Raw genomic sequence first — 20,930 nt, 5'->3', positions numbered from 1 at the left:
GATGAACTGAAACCCACAGTTTCAATATTGACAAATGCTCTCATGTCATGAGTAGCTTTGGTCCTCCAATATTCCAATCTTCCTGTTAACTGGTTATCAGCTTTCACCCAATAATTGGCCTGGGAATTCCCCAGGCTTTTAAGCATTTCAGTGTTTTTCAGCAAATATTTTTATTTTTCTTTTAACATTGCCACTATTTTCAGAGGAAGGTTACCTGAATAAACCAGTTCACCATTACTGGAAAAAAGAGAAAGAAAGTACAGTTTTAGCAATAAAATAGGGCCAGCATAATTTCTTCTTCACTGACCTCTGACATCATCCCCTGACCCTAATCCAGGCAATAATATCAGAGATCAATGTCCAATTACTAGGGGAGACTCTCACAAGTTACAGCCACCACTCAACATGTAGCTGTTACCAATGACAACTCCGCACAGTGACATCATACATAAATGCCACTCATCAGTGCTCTGGGAGATACAACCAAAGTATATTGCTTCAACAAGCATATGTTGGGCACCCACCATGTGCTACGTGCTGGGATTACAGCAGAAAACAAGACAGACTAGGTTTCTGTCCTCATGGAATTTACAGTCTGATAGGGGCCATAGACAACGGACATGTAGCAAAATAATAATTTCAAAGAGTGAGAAGTTCAATGAATAAATAAAGGATAATGAGATAGAGAGTAGTAAGTGCTACTTTAGATGGAATATCTAGGAAGGTCTTTCTGAGGAGGTGGCATTTGAACTGAAACCTGAAAGTTGAGAAGGAGCCAGCCGCGGAAAGAATGGGGAGCGATACATACCAGGCAGGGGAAACAGCAAGTGCAAAGGCACTGAGGCACGAGTGTTCTTGGCATGCTCAAGGAACAGCAAGGAGGCCAGTTTGGTTGGAGAAGAATGAATGAGGGGGCAAAGTGATGGACATGAGTTTAGACAGGGAAGCAGGGCCAGATCATTCAGAGTCTTGTCTTGTGAGCTATGGGAAGAAGTTTGGATTTTAAGAATAAATAGAAAACATTGATGGTGCCATATGTTTATGCTCTGAAAAGATCGCTATGATCACTGTTACCCAATCAGAACTATCACGCCTAAAGATGAGGCCTAGCTCCTCCCCGTGTCACCATCCAATTGTAGAGAGGGTGGCTCCTCTTTCAGGAAACCTTGGAAATTCGCAGGTGACAACTCTTGTTCCAAACCTGAAGGAAACATGCTTTCTAATTGGACAAATCCGAGTATGTAACTTTCCGTAAATCGAGTCTGGCGGAGCCCACTGTGATTGGTTACAAGCTCTTCTCTTCCAATCAGATCTCTATTCCGGGGAGTGCGTGCATAGTATTTGTGACAAGAGTGTGCCCTGTGATTGGCTCTCCCCGTATGAGTGACAACAGACTCAGCCTATGGTTATAAAGATATAGTGCCGCAGCTCGGTTCTGCGTCGCCGTGGGAGTTGTACAGCCGGAACCCAAAGCTGTCAGTTGAGGTCCGGTTCGGTGCTTCCGGCTCCGCTCGCCACTGGCGCTATGGCTGCCCCTCCGCAGATGCGGGCTCTACTTCTGGCTGTCAATGCACTGCTGCGCAAGCGCCGCTACCACGCTGCGTTGGCACTGCTTAAAGGCTTCCGGAACGGGGCAGTGTGAGTTGGGGGCCATTGGGTCCGGCTGGGGCTGAGAGATGCTCCTGGCTGGGGTCGGTGGCGCGGGTTCTCGGCCAGGCGCAGCTGCGCTGTGTGCCCTTGAGAAGCCTTAGTGTATCTCTAGGTCTCGGTGTCCATCTCTGCGCAGTGGGCGCTGGATTTTGTGTCGCGAGCGCCTTCTGAGCCAGGGCTCCCCCACTATGCTTTCTCTGGGTCCTTCGTGCTTTGCAACCTGGCAGTCTTGCCCTGAACATCTCCCATGCCAGTCTCTGTATCTTCTCCTTTGGGCCCAGTTTCCCCCTCTCCCTTTCCCTATCCCACTGTGTGCCCTTGGGACTCTCTTGCTTCAGTGGGCCTATAATGGGAAGCTGGGCTCAGGACTCTAGCAGGCCCCCAGGTTCGCATCCCGTTTCTCACTCCGTAGCTGTATCCCTCCAGCCGTAAGTCGCCATGCATCACAGGGGCCTCAGGAGTGAAGATGAAATGTTTTTAAAAGTTGCAAATACAGTATTTGCTGGGAAAATTGATTCCACCCTGGCCATCAGACTTGCAGGAGAAGAGGTCTTGGGGTTATTTCTCCTGGTGGTGCCTGGAGGGGAACTCGGCTTCCTTTAAACCTCATGCATAACAGCTAATATTTATTCAGAGCCCACTGTGCCAGAATTGGGGATGCAGCAGAGAACAAAGCAAACAAAGATCTGTGTCCTCCTGGAGTAGACATCCTAGTGGCAGCACTAAGTGGTAAAGATGTGGACTGCCTCAGTTTGAATCAAAGCTGGGTGCCTTTCGTCTCTTCTGGCCTCAGTTTCCTCCTCTGTAAAGTGGAAACAAACTCACCCATATATGGGTGCTCAGAACAGTGATTCCATTACTGGTTAGTGTTTAGACACCATGCCTATCTATGAGGATCTGGCATCCAAGAAGAAGACTGGTCATTAAACTGCCAGGGCAGTACCAGTAGATCGGGAGTGCTGTACAGAGAAGGTGGTGATATTTCGAAAGCTGACTTAGATTTTGCCAGGGGGAGAAAGGCATCCCAGGTAGAGGGAATGGTTTGAACAAAGGCCTGGAGGTGGAAAAGATTATACTGATTTTGAAGAAAGGCCATCCATTTAGGGAGGCAGACTTGGATGACTGAAACATACAAACTTTGTAAAATTTAACTCATTTTGTTGTTCCACTCCTAAATATATCAACGTGCATCTCTAAAAATAACATTTTCTGATTTAGCTAAATCATCACGATTACATTTAATAAGTTAATATTAATCCTATAATGTTGACTACTGTCCAGTCAATAGTCAAATTGTCCCAGTTGCCCCCAAATGCCCTCTACAGCTAGTTTGTCTAGACCAGGATCCTCCAGGACACCACATTGCACCTGTCATTATGTCCTTTATGTCCTTTTAAATCCAGGGCATCTCTTTTTTCAGGGCACAGAGTAATCCTGTGAATCGTAGTAACTGGCTCCCACCTAAATTTGAGGACTTTGGGAAGGGGCTTGTCAGGTGTAGGGAGTTGGGGGCACTGTTCCGCTTGTGTCTAGGGCATAAGGAAGGTCCCTTTTAGCCCTGGTTATCTGGAGGAGGCCGAGGCCTTCTTTTTTTGAAGAGAAAAAGAGATGACTTTGGAGGAGGTGGGACAGAAAACTGTTGCTGGGGTCAGGATGGGGGTTCTGCCCACTACAAGGCCAGGGGAGAAGATAAGTGATTCAGCATAGCCACCACAACAATAAAACCGGCTTTAACTTGTTAACATTTTTATTTCTTCAATTTTTTTTTAAAATTATGTAACATATTCACAAAAGGCATAGAAAGTTAGATGCTACAAAGTCCTGCCTACCCTATCCTTCCATCATCTAGTCCCCCTTCCTGGTAGTAACCCCTGTGTCCAGTCTCATGTCTCCCTCCAAAAATATGTGTATTTGCATAGACAAATACATATGTGTTCCTCCCATAACTTTTAAATAAGTTTTATTTGGAAAAAGTTTTAGATTTTTAGAAGAATTTCCTCATTTTACACAATTTTTTACTTTATACAGCTTGCTCTAAGAAATTCTGCAGTGCACATAAAGCTGCCTCATTTTTTTACCACTGTGTAGTATTCCACTGCATGGTAGGATCATTATTTATTTACCTAATACCCACTGTGGATCGACACTACTTTGTTTCCAGTTATTTGCTAATTCAAACAAATCTACAGGTACTCATATGACAGTAATATATGGCTTGTGACCATTATCTCAAGGAGGCTTTCAGGGACTTTTAGACCTTATAACCTGGTTAGATCAGGGCCTGGCAGCCGAAGAATTTGGTCGGGGAAAGGGGAGTCCAATAAAGAAGAAAGAAAGAGACACTAACATTGGTTGAACTAGGAACTCTCACATGTGCTCCATTAACTGCCAGAAGGAACTCTGAAATAGAAAATACATTTTACTAAAGGGAGAAGGGCAGCTTAGAGAGGTTAAGTGATTTATCCAAGTTTATGCAGCAAAGTGTGACAGGACTTTAGCACCAAATACTGTTTCCTTTCTACGACCCACTTTGAATCTACAGTTAACTTGAAAGCCAGCATTATTTCTCCTCCCAAAATGATGTTAGGATTAAGGAGAGGGAAAGGGGACAAGGAGTCAAAGAGACAGCCCGGAAAGAAACTGATGCAGTGATACTGTCGTAATTTTTTTCTCTTGTTTCTACAGGTATGGAGCCAAAATCCGGGCCCCGCATGCACTGGTCATGACCTTTCTCTTCCACAGTGGCAGGTACCCATCCCTTCTGCATACCCCTCATACCGGGAGAGAATGTGGTCAGCCCTCAGTGCCCGGACTATCACATCAGCTTCCTGGCTGGGGCTAGTCTGTTCCCACCACCATCTCCTAAAGTACAACTTTGATTCTGTTATCCCTGTTGGAAAACTCCCCTAGCTCGCACTGCCTTCCAAGAAGCCCAACTTCTAGGTGTGTCTTTCAAGGCCTTTTGCAGTCTGGCCTCAGCTGCATCCCCACCCTATTCTCCCATGTCCACCCTGGGGTGCCCTTGGCACACAGGACTTACTGCCATTCCATGCACATGCCACATGCAGTTCCATCTCCATACATTTGCCTATGCAGTACCCCCTGCCAGGAATGCCCTTTACTCTTCTACCCCACCTTTATTTCCTTCCCGGCAACCCATACCAGTTCTCGGAGGGTCACTTTCTCAGAAAATTGTCCATGATATCCCTTTCTTCCTTAGACTTTTTGGCCTTCCTCTGATCTCTCATAAATTTTCCCTAAAAACACTTCTCAGAGACCACCTTGTGGTCTAGTTTTTAATGTAGGTAGCCTCATCTGGAGCTTATAAGAATTACACATAGACAGCCTTCTGTCCAAATCCAGTTTATAAGATTTTCTCTTTTTGCATTTTTACTCTTTAAACTTATTTTTGTTAGATTTGGTTTTTGTCCTCTGAACCAGTTTTTTTTTTTTTTTTAAATTGGGCTCATTCATTCATTCAGTAAATATTTATTGAGCATCTACTATGAACCAGATACTGTTTCAGGTGGTGGAGATGCAGACAATGATCACTGCCCTCATAGAGCTTGCATTCTAGCAGGAGGTGGCAGAAAATAAGGATAATAAATATATGGTATGTTAGAAGGTGATACAGGCTGTGGGAAAGAAAAATTAGAGCAAGGAAAGGGGATCAGGAGTACTGGAGGAGGGGCAGCCTGCAAAATTAATTAGGGAAGGCCTCAGTGAGAAAGGGACAGTTGAATAAAGACTTTAAGGAGATGAATGAGTTGGCTCAGGGGAGTGTGTCAGGGAAAAGGAATAGCCAGTGCAAAGGCCCTGAGGTGGGATCATGCCTGGTGAGTCTCGGGAGAGTGGAGTGTGGAGCGGAGGGATTGGAGGGAAGAGAACAAAGAGGAAGGTCACAGGGGTAACCTTGGCCCATCCTGTCCAACTTCAGGTCATAGAGAAGAGTTTGGCTTTTCCTTTAAATGAAACAGGAAATTATAAGGTTTTGTGCAGGGATATGCCACTATATAACTTATCTTTTATATATATGTATAAACATATATAAACATACATATATGTTTATATATCTTTTATATACGTGTGTGTGTGTGTGTGTGCGTGTATATACACACACATATTTTTTAAAAATTATTTGTCCCTATAGCACCTGGTCTTCCTAGGTGATCTCCTATCCAAGTACTAACCAGGCCCAATGCTGCTTAGCTTCCGAGCTCAGACAAGATTGGGCTTGTTCAGGGTAGCATGGCCGTAGACCATGGACCATGGCTCCACTGGGGCACGAATCTAGGACCTTCTGCATGTAGAGCAGACATGTGAACTGCTACACTATGGAACCATGTCCTTGACTTATCTTTTAATAGCGTGAGACTGAAGAGTTTTCTGCCGGATTAAGAACAGATGTAGGTGGAGGGCCAAGGGCTAAAGTAGATATAAAATAGGAGGTTGTGGCAATAATCCAGATGAGCAACACTGGTGGCTCAGATCTTGGTGGTGGCAGTGGAGGTGAGAAGTGGTCAGAGTCTAGAAATAATTCGAAGGCGAGATTAGTGCCAACACTTAAAAACTGGGAAATCTAATTTTCTTAGAACTGGCAATGCTGGGCCCATGTTCCTATGGTGCAAGAACCAGCTGACTCCTGGCTATGCCCTTTCACCTGGCAGATTTCCACCACAGGTCCCAGTGGACTCACTTCAAGGTCCTCATCTAGCGTTGAGGGCACTTGGGTTTACTATTCCTGAATTGATCTCCCAGAGTACACTCTGCCCTTCTCCCTGTGTTCTTGTTACTGCCTCCAAGTGATTTAATTTTAAAGGATAAATTAACTCCCTCCCCTACTTAAATGTTCACTTCTCTCAGGATAAAGACAAAACTTAGCACGGTCCCACCTCCCCGCCTATATCCCCTACATCCTTCGCCCACACATTCTCCGTTCAGGCCTTGATGGTTTCTCTCTGTTCCTTTATTCCCACTCTCGGTCCTTTCTCAAGACCTTTGCATGTGCTGATTCTTCTGCCCTCTTGACCTCATTGACTTCTTATCCTTCAGATCCCAAGAATATCTCTTGTCAGGGTCAAAGTTGGACCCTTGCTTTATGATTATTTATATTTCCCTTTCCCATTAGATCATAAGCCTCATGAGGACAGGAAGCAGATCTGTTTTTCCCAGGAGTGTATTCCCAGGTTCAACATATAGTAGGCACTCACTCCCTCACTCATTTCTTTACATGTTCACCCCCCAAAATTTTTACTGAGCACCTACTATGTGTCAGGTCCTATTCTGGGCCCTGAGGATGAAAAGCCAAGTGTAGACACTATTCTCTGTTAGCTTCCACTGGTATAGGACAGGGGTAGGGGGGAGATAAGAAACAAGTTTATAAATGTTAGATGGTGGTAAGAGCTATGAAGGAAAAGAAAAGTGGGGTAAGGGGACAGATGTGATGGACATTCTTTTATGTAGGGTAGTCAAGGAAGACTTCTCTGAGGAAGTGGCCTGGAGAGGGAGTTAAAACCTGAATCCCAGGACATGGAGGCTAGAGCCCTGGAGTTAAATGAGAATGTGAGCTTTTTGCTTGGGTCAGATTTGCATGCCTAATGGGCGAATGCTCTTGGAATGGCTGAGCCTGCACTTATGGTGACTCCTGTGTTTGTGCAGCCTCCAGGATAAGCTTCGGGCCATCCTGCAGGCTACGTACACCCACTCTTCCAACCTGGCCTGCTTCGTGTTCATCTACAAGGGGCTTTGCACCCTGCAGTCCCATGTGCAGGGCAAGACCTACCAGGTGCATTCATTCTTGGCTGCCTTCATCGGATCCTTGTTGGTATTTACAAAGAACAATAACATCAACAACCAGGTAAAGATCCTCTTCAGGGATGGGGGTTGGAGACTGGCTGAGGAGGGGTGGAATGTGGTTCAGGTATTAGTTGGGGGTGGAAGTTGAAGAAGATGAGCTCTTGTTTCCCTTCTAAGTCTGAGAGTCTGTGTTTCACCAGTTCCTTTGTGACCTTGGGAAGATCAATTCCCCCTCAGTTTCTTCATCCGTAAACTAAGCAGCTTGTTGGACTTTCATGGTTCCCAAAATCAATGCATATGCCACTCTCTGGGGCAAAGATTTCTTTTTTTTAAAACCACTCTACAATGAAATGAGAAAAAATAAAAATGACCCAGGAGTATGATTCTTATAAAACAAAATTTATTATACTCAAAGAATTGTCTCTTATTCCATAACTTGTCCTTTTCCTGGGTTAAAATTCTGTTTTTTGGTTTTTTACATGAAATTAAATGCTAGTTGTTGATGTTTTAAAGTCCTTATTCAACATGAAAAGTTAGCCCCACAGTTTGCCTCCTTCAAATTTATGAAATATTTTTAAATTATAAAAATAGTTTTATTTTCACATTTAAAAAAATGCAGGCTAAGCACCTCTGTTTGTCTGGCACACTTCCAGGTGCTTAGGATACATCATGATAAAAGTAGAAAATAAATTGAAAAGAAAGTTCCTGTCCCCTGACAGTTGTCAAGCCAATATCCAGGGACGGTCAGTCACTTTAACTGTGTCTTGTATAGACCTTCAAAATTTGTGTTTATGTAGTGGACATATTAGGAGTTTCCCACCAGTGAGAACATAACTACATTTTTATACATTCCCACCAGGAATATACAAATGATCCAGTTTATCCACATCCTAGCCAATATTTGATTTTTAACTTTTTTTAGTTTTACCCATTTTGATAGGTATGTAGTAACATCTCATTGTGGTTTTAATTTGCATTTCCTTGATGGCTAACGATGAACATCTTTTCATGTGCTTACTTTTCATTTGTAGAACCGCTTCAGTCAAATATCTGCTCATGTCTTTTACCTGTTTTCTAATTGGATTTTTTTTTTTGACCGTTGAGTTTTGAGATTTTTAACAATATATTTCGGATACTTGTCTTTGTCAGATATATATTTGTAAATATTTTCTCCCAGTCTGTAGCTTTCTTTGCCACCCTCTTCACATGGACTTTCATAACTGAAAAAATTTTTAATTTTGATGAGATCCAATTTATCAGTGTTTTTCTTTTATGGATGTATTTTCTGGTGTCAAGTTACCTTTTCGTTTTGAACCATTTAAAAATATTTTTAAATGGTACTAATTTAAAATGTACTCACTTAAAAATATTTTTAAATGAAAAACAATAAATTCAAGATAGTAAAATAGTGATATTAAAATGCCTGCTATATACCACTTCGAATTATCTTGCACACCAATTTTGAAAAACACCTATCCATGCAAGCAGGTGCTCCCGTGCATGGAGTGGGAAGAAGGTTCTCAGTGGCTGTGCCCACCCATAATCTCCTGTTACTTCCTCTCTGCAGATCTGCATGTACCTGTTGTCACGTATCCTGTTTGCCTTGTGCCGCCTTGGTGTGGAGAAGGGCTACATTCCTGAACCCAAGTGGGACCCATACCCATTGATCTCTGCGATGGTGTGGGGGCTGGTGCTGTGGCTCTTCGAGTACCACCGGCCCACGCTGCAGCCCTCGCTGCAGTCCTCTATGACCTACCTGTACGAGGACAGCAATGTGTGGCATGACATCTCAGATTTCCTCATCTACAACAAGAGCCGCCCCTCGAAGTAACGTGGCCCTGAGGTGCTTATGGGGGATTTTTCAAATTTCATTAGGTACTCTTAAATGATGGAACAAGTATCTAAATCAGACTAAGGAGCCTTGGGCATGGTTCCAGCTGTGCAGCTAACTTCCGTGAAACCAGGGAAAGTCACCCCACTCTCTGGGCCTCAAGGGTCATTGAAATCTCTTTCTGATGGGTATGTTCTTCAACCTTTCTTATGTAACGGGGTTTCTTGCTGGTGGGCAGTGAGTTTGCAAATACATTTTTATAAAATATTAAGTTCCTTGTCTCAGGTGTTCTATTGGAGATGCTCTAGAGTTCCACTGTCCAGTAGAAACACAATGAGAATCATATACATAATTGAAATTTTTCTAGTAGCCACATTGTAAAAAAAAAGTGGAAAGAACCAGATGAGATTAACCTTAATTATTTTAGCCCAAATTTCTAAAATATTATCATTTCAACATGTAATTAATATCAAAATTAGATATTTTACATTCTTTTTTCTTGTACTAAATTGTCAAAACCAGGTGTGCATTTTACACTTATAGCACATCTCAGTATGAACCAGCCACATTTCAGGTGCTCAAGTAATGCCTAGTGGCTACTGTATTGGACTATGCAGATGTAGAACACTTCTGTCATCACAGAAAATTCTAGTGGACAGTGCAAATATAGACCTAGAGTACCTGGATTTGAGTACCCATTGCTCCACTGTGTAACTTTGAGGAAGTTACTTGAGGAAGATTCTTGACCTCTCAGAGCCTCAGTTTCTTATAAAATGAGGATAATCGTACTAATACCTGGTGTCCATATTGGACTTGCGTAACTACAACTACTGCTGCTGCTACTAATCACTTCCATTTAGTGAGCTCCGACTTCCTCCTTGGTACTTTGCTCATAATCCATACAGTGACCTCATTGACCTATTTCGATCCTCATTTTACAGATGTGGAAACTGAGAATCAGAGACAGGAAGTAACTTGCTCAAGGTAATACAGCTAGTATGATAGCCCTATCAGGGTTTGAAACCAGATCTATCTGTTTTTCAGTGCCTTACTTTAAATTTAGAAACCTAAGCTAAGCTATGCAAATGTTAACTAGTTATAGGGTCTGTTCCAGAGAGGAGTACAAACTCAAATGCCTATAGTGGCCTGGCAAGTGGCATAACATTCTGGGTTCTATGGAGTAGGGAGTGATGGGTACATGGTGAACTGGAGACTTATGTGCCGGTCTGATTTTTTAAAACCACCAAGCTGGACAAATCAAACAGACCTCCAGGAAGATTTGGTCCGTGGCCCACCAGTTGAAGACTCTTGATCTAATAGAAATACTTCAGTCTCTTTTTATATTTTAGAAGTTACTAGTAGAAATGTGCACGAGTCACTGGAGATCTTATTAAAATGCAGTTTCTGATTCAGTGAGTTTGGGCTGTGGCTTAAACGTTCCGCATTTCTCACAGGCTCCCAAGTGATGTTGCTGCCGGTCTGAGCCATACCTTGAGTAATGAAGTAGTTGGGGATGATATGGGGCCACCCATAACTATGTGACAAATGAGTTAAACAGAGCTGTTAGGTAATGAAGATGGCATTAGGTCTGATTCTAACAGCTGTGTTCTCAGCCACACTTTTGTACTGCAAGCTTAGAGAAGGTGATCTTGAAGGTCCCTTGGTTCACTCTGTGGAGGCTGTATGAGACCCCAGAATTATAGGGAGGGGAGAGGGTGGCCATCAGCAAGATGCTGTACAACATCTGTTCTATAGCAGATGCTGGGGGTGCCCTGCCCATATCCCATCTAGCTTACCACCTCAGTATACACCAGCCAACTTTTCCAACAGCCACCTCTGTGTGTATTTCTGCCTGAGGGGCTCTCACTTGCCACTGGCACCTGCTTTGCCACCCTGCAGCACACTTGCAGTCCTGGAAGATTAACATATCCCAGGAACAGCTCTCAGCCAATGACTGATGAATAGCCTTTTTTTTTTTTTAAGATTTTTTTTTATTTAAGTGTACTTATCATATGAAAGTTTTATCACATAAAAATATCCCCCACATTAAATAATTTCAAAGATACATAATTACTTATATATGTTTTCAATCTAGTTATCCATTATCATGAATCTTTTTGGTTCCCGAACCTGCCTTTATGACTAGGTGGAATAATTCTAAGCGTGTGCTCCACTCTGGCTCCCAGGGTGCCCAGTAGGACTGAGCTCCGGTTGCCCACAGTGGTCACATGCTCGATGACATCCCCTTTCCTGTCTCCCTTCATGCCCTTACCAGTGCTTCTTGTGCCCACTTCCTGTAATAACCACTTTCACTCAAATTCTTGTCTTGGGCTCTGCTACTGAGGGAACCCAAACTAAAATTGGCCCCTGGCGTTGCCGGTGGAGAGACAGTGTAACATGGTGGTTGGGAATGTAGGCTTTGGAGCAAGTGTATGGGCTCAGCCTTGGCCCCTTTGTTTTCTTGGGCAAGTGACTTAACCATTCTGTGCCTATGTTTCGTCATCTGTAAAGTAGGCATTCTAATAGCATACACCTCTTCAGGTGGCCTGGAGGATTAAACGATATGACACACATAAAGTAAACAATAAATGTTTGCTGTTATCTCTAATAGCTTCCAAGTATAGAAGGAAATGTGGTCCTGAGAACTGAATACACCCTGCTTTTAGCCTGTCCTACTCCCCAACTGAAGGTAAAGCCTTGGCTGCCTGCCCTCCCCATGTCCCCCTGCAGCCGCTGGGGGGTGGCCAGCTCTACCACTGACTGTCTCTGCTCTCTAAGAATAGGTTTCCCTCACAGATGGCATCTTTCTGGATCCTGCCAGAGCATCTGGTGCCTCCAACTGCTCACTCCAGGGAGGAAGGCGGTGTGGTCCTTGTCGAGGAGCAGAGTGCTGGCTTCCAGCAGACCTGGGAGGAGTGCCCACTTGGCTCCCTACTAGCTGAGCCTCCATTTCCTAAGAGCAGTAAAACAGGCATTGCCAAAGGGTCCTTGGCACACAGTAGGCATCCATAAATGCTAGTTCCTGAAACAGCACAGTGGTTTAACATGTGTTTGTTTATTAAGCACCTGCTACATTCTTATGAAGTCTTCTGACATGCAAGACTGTAAATAATATTTTTAAAATCAATAATACATATACATCGTACAAAACTTAAATAGTATAAAAAGTGTGTAACGAAAAAGTCAGGTTCCCTCCTACATCCAGGCTCCACCCCTAACCTTCCTCCCTTGCGGGGAACACTCACTATTAGCATTTTTCCAGTACAGCCTTCCTGAGGGATTTTATGCTCAGATTCTATCTTTGTTTTAGAAGGAGCTTTTACATTGCACTGTCAACTCAACAACTCTTTGGCATTTCCTCCCTGTCCTCTACATGTTTGGTTTCTCTTTGATCCATCATCTGACATGCAAATGAGTCCTTTCTTTGAGCTGGTTCCCCCTAGATATCTTTGGCAGATTCTTACTGTGATCAGCATGAAAATGAACCCCCTAGATATCCTGAGCCTTACCATATATGATGCCCAACATTCAGGCCCATGGAACTCCCAAGCGAAAGGGGAAGGACAAAACCAAAGTTAATTTGGGGCCCTTCTGCAGCTTCGCTCCAGAGATTGTTCAGTGAACCATGTGAGTGTGATGATTCACAGGCTGAGGATGCCAAGAAACTGCCTCCTATGAAGTTCGCTGTTCCCGCCTTTCAAAGGCTCCAGAAAGGATGCTGGAGGTGGTGTTTCTTTCTGTATTGTTCACTTCTCCTACTCTCATGAGTGCATTTTGGGTTTATAAGAATCAGGCTTTAAACCTGACGCTGTCCTAAACCAGAACATTGTACTATGCTCCACCTCCTGGGGTGAACCCATGTATCCACATTCTGTCACTTCAGATAGGTTGCTTTCTTTGACGAATTAGAGAGTATTTATAAAAAGGAACATCATTGTTTTCCTTCCTTTGTCTAGTACCAGATACATAGGGAGAGAATGTGTCTTATTTCAGCCTTAAAGAGCATTTTGGGGAGGAAGTCTTTTTAACTAGAGGATCTCCTGCAGGACTCACTCTTGTGAGCTGGAGGCCACGTGGGCCCAGGTAGAGGACAGAGGGAAAGCTGGGTGCTCTTGTGAGTATTGTTTTTAGAGAGAGCTTCCTAACAGTGGGCTCCCCGTCTTCTGTACCAGGCCTCTGTGCTCAAAGCTGCTGTAGATGTCATGATTTCATATTTAAGACAGGATATGCAGGTTGTGGCGTCTCTGTTAGAAACCTTGTTTTCACTGCTCTTCCAGGCTTCTCCCGTCAGCCTTTCCACGTGGGCTAGACATCAGCTGAGAAAATGGTCAAGGTCAGATCATATCAGCTCTTTTAAGACACTCTTTTCTAACATGTATTTTATTTTATGGATTTTAAAAACAACATTCCAAAAAAAGTCCATAGCCATCCCCAAGATGCCAAGGGGTTCATGACTTGCTATTGACCCTTCTCAGAATGCTGTTTTTAAAATCCATAAAATAAAATACATAGGATTTAAAAAGATAATTATATTGAACATTGAAATAATTATTAAAATATTTTTAAAATTTGTAATTTAGTAATATTTGTTCTTTTTTAACACATTAACAAGCTCTAGTGGTAGGTCCAGAACTACCACGATTTATGAATACTATCTCAAAATACCTACAGCAACTATGACAGGAAATGAAAAAAGCTGTGATTTCTACTGGTGATAAAGTCTTAGCTTCTGCTAACAGGCTTCTGGTTTGTTGCTTACATTTAGAATTGAGGGAAATGTTACATTTTAGTCAGAAGCTAGTGAAAATATAAATTTAATTTTCTGTCTAAGTTCATGGCACTTGGGTTCATAGATCGCAGATTCAGAACTCCTGCTTGAGAGTGACCTTCTCAGCCTGATTTCATGACAGCTGTCATTGTTTACCAAGCCCTGAGCATAGGAATAATGAAAATAATGGCTAATGTTGGCAGAGTCCTTACTAAATACTAAATAACAGGTAATATTCAAGGCTAGGTATTCAGCAGTGAAAGAAGTAGTACCTGCCTAATTGGGGCTTACAGTCTAGAGAGGGAAGACTGACAAATGAATACATAAATTAGTTAGTTTCATAGAGTGGTAGGCGCTATGAAAGCAATAGTACAGAACAGTGTAATAGATTTGGAAGAGAAAACAAGAGGGTCTGTTTTCCAGAGAAGGCTTCTCTGAGGAGGTGATGTTTGCTCTGAGATCCGAATGGTGAGAGAGCCGTGTGAAGTGTGTTCCCGGTGTGTCGAGTATTATCCCCGTAAGCATCTTTGCTGTAAGCATCTGTGCCGCAAACATTTTCACTGTACAACTAATTGGCCATACAGCGAATTTTTGCCTTGTAAAAGAAAAGAATTGGTTGACAATTTGGTTTTTTGTTTGGTCGGTTTCATTTCTTCATTGGTTTCAGACTTAATGTATTTAAGCTAGTTGTCAGTTTGGTTTTATTTCTCTATTGACAAATTTCTCACAGTTATTCCCATTTTTATATTACAGTAGTCCCCTCTTATTGTGGGAGATGTGCTAAGACCCCCAGCGCATGCCTGAAACCATGGGTAGTACCGAACCTGTATTTACTATTTTTTCCTATACATACATACCTATGATAAAGTTTAATTTATAAATTAGACATAGAAATTAATAATAACTAATAATAAAATAGAACAATTATAACAATACGATGCGATAAAAGTTATCTGAATGTGGTTTTCTGTCTCTGGCAATTTTTATATTTTTCAGTCTAAGTCTGTTCCTGAATCTGCGTAACCATCCCTTACTTGCAGTAAATGGCTTGGCGTCACTTGTTTTAGGGGATCCCTTGCTGAACTCCTTGTATAAACTCAGTACTTTCTGGCACAACACATTGTCATCAGTTAAAACATGTTTTCTTCTGTTCATGTCTTCCACCCACAAATTTAACGCCTTTTCCATCTTTACCAAGCACTTATCACACATTGTGGCCATAACTTTTGCAGTTTGAGGTGCAACAGCTAAACTAGCACAAATTTATTTTTCCTTCCTCACAATTTCACAGATAGAAGACTTATCCTTACTGTAGATCTTGGCAGCCTCAGCATACAACTTTTTTTCTTCCTTTATTAAGTCTAGAACTTTCACCTTTTCACTTAAAGATAGCACTTTATGGCTTCTCTTTGGCGTTTCCAAATTGCCAACATCAATACTCTTGTACTTTAGGGCCATTATTAAGTAAAATAAAGGTTACTTGAACACAAACACTGCGATACCATGACAGAGGATCTGATTACTGAGATAACTACTAAGTGACTAATGGGCGAGGAGCATGTACAACATGAAGACGCTGGACAAAGGGATGATTTACATCTCAGGACAGAGTAGGGCAACATGAGATTTCATCCACTACTCAGAATGGCATGAAATTTAACTTACGAATTGTTTATTTCTAAACTTTTCCGTTTAATGATTTTGGATCACAGTTGACCATGAGTACCTGAAACCACGGGAAGTGAAACCGCAGATTCGAGGGGAATACTGTATATATAAATCTTAGCTAGCTCTCATAATTCAGTGACAAGTAGATGTGGTGGTGGTGGACTTAATATAGTGAGCATTTCTTCCAGATGATGATGATTTGCCCCGAGAGATGGTTTCTTATTTTGAAACATACTATATTGGAGGAAGAAAGAGAGGTCAAGGGCCCTCTTTAAGGGTACGGAGTTGAACTCACATTTACCGTAGAATAAAGACAAGTACTTAGGTACAATCCATAAATTAAAATCAGTTATTTGTGCAGTATTGCTGTTAGATAGGGCAAGGGTGTTAAGGTCTGGGTGATTCTTACTAAATGCTATTCTTGCTGAACGTTAAAATGTGGCACGGTATTTTGCAGATGGGCTATAAACAGGATGAGCTTGACAGGAACCCAACCCGCCAACTGCAAAGAAGAAATCAACATGTCATTAGCCAAACAGAGTATATAAGCAATGGCTAAGCCTCCCTTCAGGGAGACAGCTTTGCGAAGCGTCTCCTTTACTTGCTACAAGTAAATAAAACTATCTAATGACAACCAACCATTTTCTGAAGGAGGGAACCCCTTGAGTTCAGTAACAAATCTGGCGACTCAGATGGGACTCTCCTAAAAGGACTTCCTCTTAGCTTTGTGTGGATGCTCGGCGAAGCAGTCAGCAGTGGCAGCTCCCCTGGGGCTTAGTCGCCTGCATCTGCACTGGACAGAGGATCTGTTCTATAGAAAACTCTCCCGTGGTGCTGACCACCAGAATGGTTTCCTGGTCTGCCTCAACAGTGGAGTGGGGTGGACACCTGAACCTGGTTTTTGCAGTGCCTCTGGAGGGAGGTGTGTAGAGTAGCCCAGTGGTCACTTTAATTAGTGTTTCCATTCTTGTTTAGGGTATAGAGTTGTCAGAAGGATAGTTTCATTTCTGGTGTGTGCTTGGTTTCAGGTTGGTTGGACAGGAGCTGCCTCTGGGACTCCAGATTTAGGGCCTGACTTAGGTCTAACTCTGGATGATTGAGGATCGCCTGTGGGGCAATCCAAGGCATCCTCAGATGACAATCTCTGGTCTGGTTGCCTGATTGTCAGGGAACCCTGGGTCACTGACAGTGTTTCCTGTGGACTAGAGGTTATGGGATCGTAGTGTCCACCACCCTTTAGTTTCTGTCCTACAGGAATTTGATTTGTTCTTTGTGTGTCATTACTCGTCTTATATGTAAGTGTGTTGGTTATAGGAAAAATCAGATTTGATCCCCAGTTGTAGCCCCTTGGTGTGCATTCTCCAGAATTGGATAAAAAGGGTTCTGTTTATTTGACTTAAATAAATTAAGCGCTTATATAAATTAAGAAACATAACAAATGAGTCAATGGTAGGAAACTGTCCAGTCTAGGGCAGCCTTGCTAAAGGCTGGGAGTCTATCATAGATTCAGGAGGCATTGTTTTTTAAGTGCAGCTTCTTTGCTTCCTCAGGTTTCGGCATTTCCCATGAGATCATTTAAATTCACATTTGTTGCTTTACACACACAAGCTCTCGCCCACAACTCTCCTGCCCTGCTTCTATCCAAGGAGGGCAGCTTCTGGAGCACCTGCATCCAGGGTGGACCTCATGATGGGAAATGGGGATGGCACCCAGGCCTTGCAGTTCCCTGAGCAACATCGAGGTTCCCATCAGACAGGCTGCACCACCTTCACTAAGGAGGACAAGCAAGTGAGCTCACGGTTTCCAGTGGAAGTGATCTGGGGTAGGAGAGTATCTATCTCTTAACCTAGAAAGCAGGCAAGACTGAGCAGCAAAGGTTTGGCATGGCAGTCAGGGGCCAGTCTATGGCTAATGGTGTAAAGATATATGCTTGGAGTTATATGGGTAGAATTACCGGTTTTACCTATGAGCCAAAAAAATGAAGCGTGTTTTGTAGGCTATTTGAATAAGACTTCCATTGCTTCCCTTCCTCTGAAGGATAAGGGGGAGGAATTACGTGCTATATCTCGTCAAAGAATCTCATTGATATGAAGACATGTTCTATTAGCAGGTATGATTTCAGAAATTTTACCAAAGGTGTGATAACAGAAGCCAAACATTCTAGGAGTATTGAAAACTAAATAAACTAATATTACCTGATTGGATTGGTGCCAGAGAGAGAGGGGAAAAAAAAGTCTGCTCTGATTTAAAATGTAGTTTGAGTCAGCTTTTTTGGACTTGCAAAATGAAGCAGGTAGAATCAACCACACGTATGTATTTTGAGTAACGAGTTGAAAGGTTGGGCTTCCTAACCACATGGTGTGGGAGAAAGGTGGAAATGACACGGAAATGAATTGCTTTTAGTCGGATGCAAAATTTTATTAAGATTTTGGAGTGGTCTTAAAAAGTAATTTACTGGTTTCCTGTCCATTCGTACGAAAGTATGTGTATTCAAGTATGGTTTTGAGATCACTGACTCTGGGCAGGTGCACAGTCATGCATTCCTTCATGTCAGAGCCCAGTCAGGTCACGGAAACACATGAGACCTCAGCTTTTTTTTGAGCAACAGCCTATTAGCTCCCTGTCTCTTCTCCAAAGCTTTGGGGTGGCTGGGTGTGAGGTGTGTCGAAATGAGAGAACTTGCTCTACATCCACAGGCAGGATGAGGTGCTTCCAAGCTGTGTTCCGTCCTTGCGGAGTGGCCCTCATTCAGCCTGGGCACAGGCCTCTATGGCTTTGGGAGTCTGCTGACTGGCAGTGGAATGGGCTAACTTGGGCACTTGCCCTGCTGTGGAGGCAGCAAAGTGAAGCAGCCAGCGTTTTGTCTAGCCAGAGGCAGCCAGTGGACGTTTAGGAACAATACGGCACTGCTAAGGTATAAGCTGGGAATGAAACAGATGAGGGGAAGCCATGGCACCCAGAATCTTAAGCAGATTGAGTCTGAATTGTGGCATGTGAGCCAAGCTGTTAAACCCTGCATTCTAGGCTTGTCCTCTGCCTCTTACAGTCCCATCTGTTTGGGACACGGAGAGGCCTTCTCGGCCCATCTTCTCTAGGAGTCTAGAAGCCAGAGCAATGAAAGGAGGAGAGGAGCCAGGACCTGTAAACTACAGTAGAAGGTGACTCCACAAGTGTGGACTTCTGCAGCCAAAGAGGGGAGGCGGTATGGTGCAGCCTCTTGTGACATCGCTGACTCTCCTACTTTCCCCTTCCGTTTCATTCTGATTTGAACAACCTGCGCCTGCAGCTGTTTCCTGCACCTTCTTGAGCACAGAATGGGAGCTTCACTTTCAGTTCGACCTCCTAATGTTTCCAAACTGGGGACACGGTCGAGGGGCCACAGTCTGTGAAAGACAGAAACCGGGTTATATAGACCTCAGGTGACCTGCTCATCTCTAGCCTCGTCTCAGCCCCTACCGGGCAGTGGGGTTGGGGGACAAAGAGGTAGCAAGTGCGTGATGGTTTCTCCCTGTATCCTGATTTTCAGAAGGGCTTTGGTGTGAGAGCTGCAGCTGTGCAGCTGTGCAGCTGACTGGCTAGCGGATGATGTTGAATAGGATGTCTGATCATAGAGGGCCTTGGGCTGTGTGGGCCTTAACGGCATGGCCTCACATGCTTGGCCTTACCCTCCTCCTGTGTGTGTCTGCATGCACACACACACACACACACACACACATGCACACACATGCACGTGCGCACACACACACACACGAGTTTGCATTTCCCAGGAGTGCCTTCTATCATCATGGGGGACCTTTTCTATGATGCACTGTCCCAAGAAAGTAGATGCAGAGGGCGGTGCCAGGACTTCTTCCCTAACTGTTCTCCCTCCCCAGGCTGAGGTACAGCTTTTCACTTGGCCACCTGGTAGGCATCACTGTGCTTGAGAAACCATGGGACACTGACTGAATATTGTGTAGAACTGTCATATCTAGTATCCCTTTCCCCTCTGGGATTGCTGTGCTTCATCCACTAAGCTCGCCCTTTCTGCATAGTCACTTCCTGACCAGATCCTACCTGTCCTTCAAAGTCCTGGATAGACCTAGCAGCTCAATAAGTGATACCTGAATAAAAATCATGGCTTGCTTTCCTTGATCATATAGGAAAAAAATAGCACCTTCTGCCTTTCTATCCCTTTCTGGCATTAATTCTAAGAGGCTTAGAACTCTTTGTCCTGAAGGAGGCTGTCACCCTAGTCTATCTTGCTCATTTGATCCTCGCCAGTGAGTTTAGGAGTGGCAGGGTCTCAATCTCCTTGATTTTCCCCCTGCTTCTGCCTCACCTCTTATGGCGCATGTCTCTGTTAGAGCAGTGACGTCTTAATGCACCCCTGTTCTCAGGAATTCCAGAACCTAGGAAACCCCCAAGACTTTCATTACTCAGGCAGCCAGAGAATTTCATTCTTCCACCTCAAAAGATGTATTCTGTCTGTGTTCATCAGGGAGCAGTTACAGAGGTATGACCCTCGTCCCCATTCCCTCAAGAATGAGGAGTAAACACTCTCATGGGAATTGTCTCAAGGTCTGGGCAGTTCTTACTAAATGCTGTTCTGGATAAAGTTAAAATGTAGCACAGTATTTTGTAGATGCAGCTGTAAACGGGATGAACTAGCCAGGAACTCAACTGCAAAGAAGGAATCAGCCAAACAGTGTTTATAAGCAATGGCTAGGGGAGACAGAGCTTTGGAGGTGAATCCCCTGTTTCCTTTACTTGCTGCAAGTAAATAAAACTGCCTAACGATTGCCACGTCTAGTTCTTGAATGGAATACCCCAAGCAGTGAACCCCTTGAGTCTGGTAACATTGCCATGAATCTACACATATTTTAAATAGTCTTTTTAATGGTTTTTTCATGTTTCATTGTCTTTTTAAATGTTCCTCTTATTTGTCACGATTTTATTTTATTTTTTTTTATGGCAAAATTACCTATGGCCAATTAATTATGCAGTGAAAATGTTTGCAGTAGCAATGCTTGCAGCAAAGATATCCACAGCAAAGATGCTATAGTGAAAGTACCTAGAACTGTTCACAGTATAAGGTCTGCAAAGTGCACAGGCTCACAGGGGGGAAGGAGCTGAAAGCGCTCCAGGGCCTGGCAGGAGTTCTGAGTGGTTGGGATGGAATGCAGGTTGGAGCTCTTTGGAGTGTTGGAGATGAGTCTGAGAGTCCTGCTGGGCCCA

General features: G+C 43.5%; 1 protein-coding gene across 3 annotated transcripts in view; it reads left to right on the top strand.

Moving 5' to 3' along the window:
• The first annotated feature begins 1,432 nt into the window (after positions 1 to 1,432).
• The window catches only part of PXMP4 (peroxisomal membrane protein 4), a 32,056-nt gene continuing 12,558 nt past the window's right edge, over positions 1,433 to 20,930 (top strand). For 2 of the 3 annotated variants that reach the window (XM_023522238.1, XM_011378280.2), the window contains exons 1-4: positions 1,433 to 1,638; positions 4,336 to 4,398; positions 7,309 to 7,507; positions 9,014 to 9,289. In XM_023522238.1, the coding sequence (XP_023378006.1) occupies positions 1,526 to 1,638; positions 4,336 to 4,398; positions 7,309 to 7,507; positions 9,014 to 9,277 (639 nt within the window). In that variant the 5' untranslated portion in view covers positions 1,433 to 1,525 and the 3' untranslated portion in view covers positions 9,278 to 9,289. Of the gene's footprint in view, positions 1,639 to 4,335; positions 4,399 to 7,308; positions 7,508 to 9,013; positions 10,690 to 20,930 lie in introns of those variants that run through there. The other variant, XM_011378279.2, reaches the window with a different exon arrangement.

The sequence above is a fragment of the Pteropus vampyrus genome, unplaced genomic scaffold (genome assembly GCF_000151845.1).
Source record: "Pteropus vampyrus isolate Shadow unplaced genomic scaffold, Pvam_2.0 Scaffold336, whole genome shotgun sequence".
Taxonomy (NCBI): Eukaryota; Metazoa; Chordata; class Mammalia; order Chiroptera; family Pteropodidae; genus Pteropus; species Pteropus vampyrus.
This window is presented reverse-complemented; position numbering and strand designations above follow the sequence as displayed.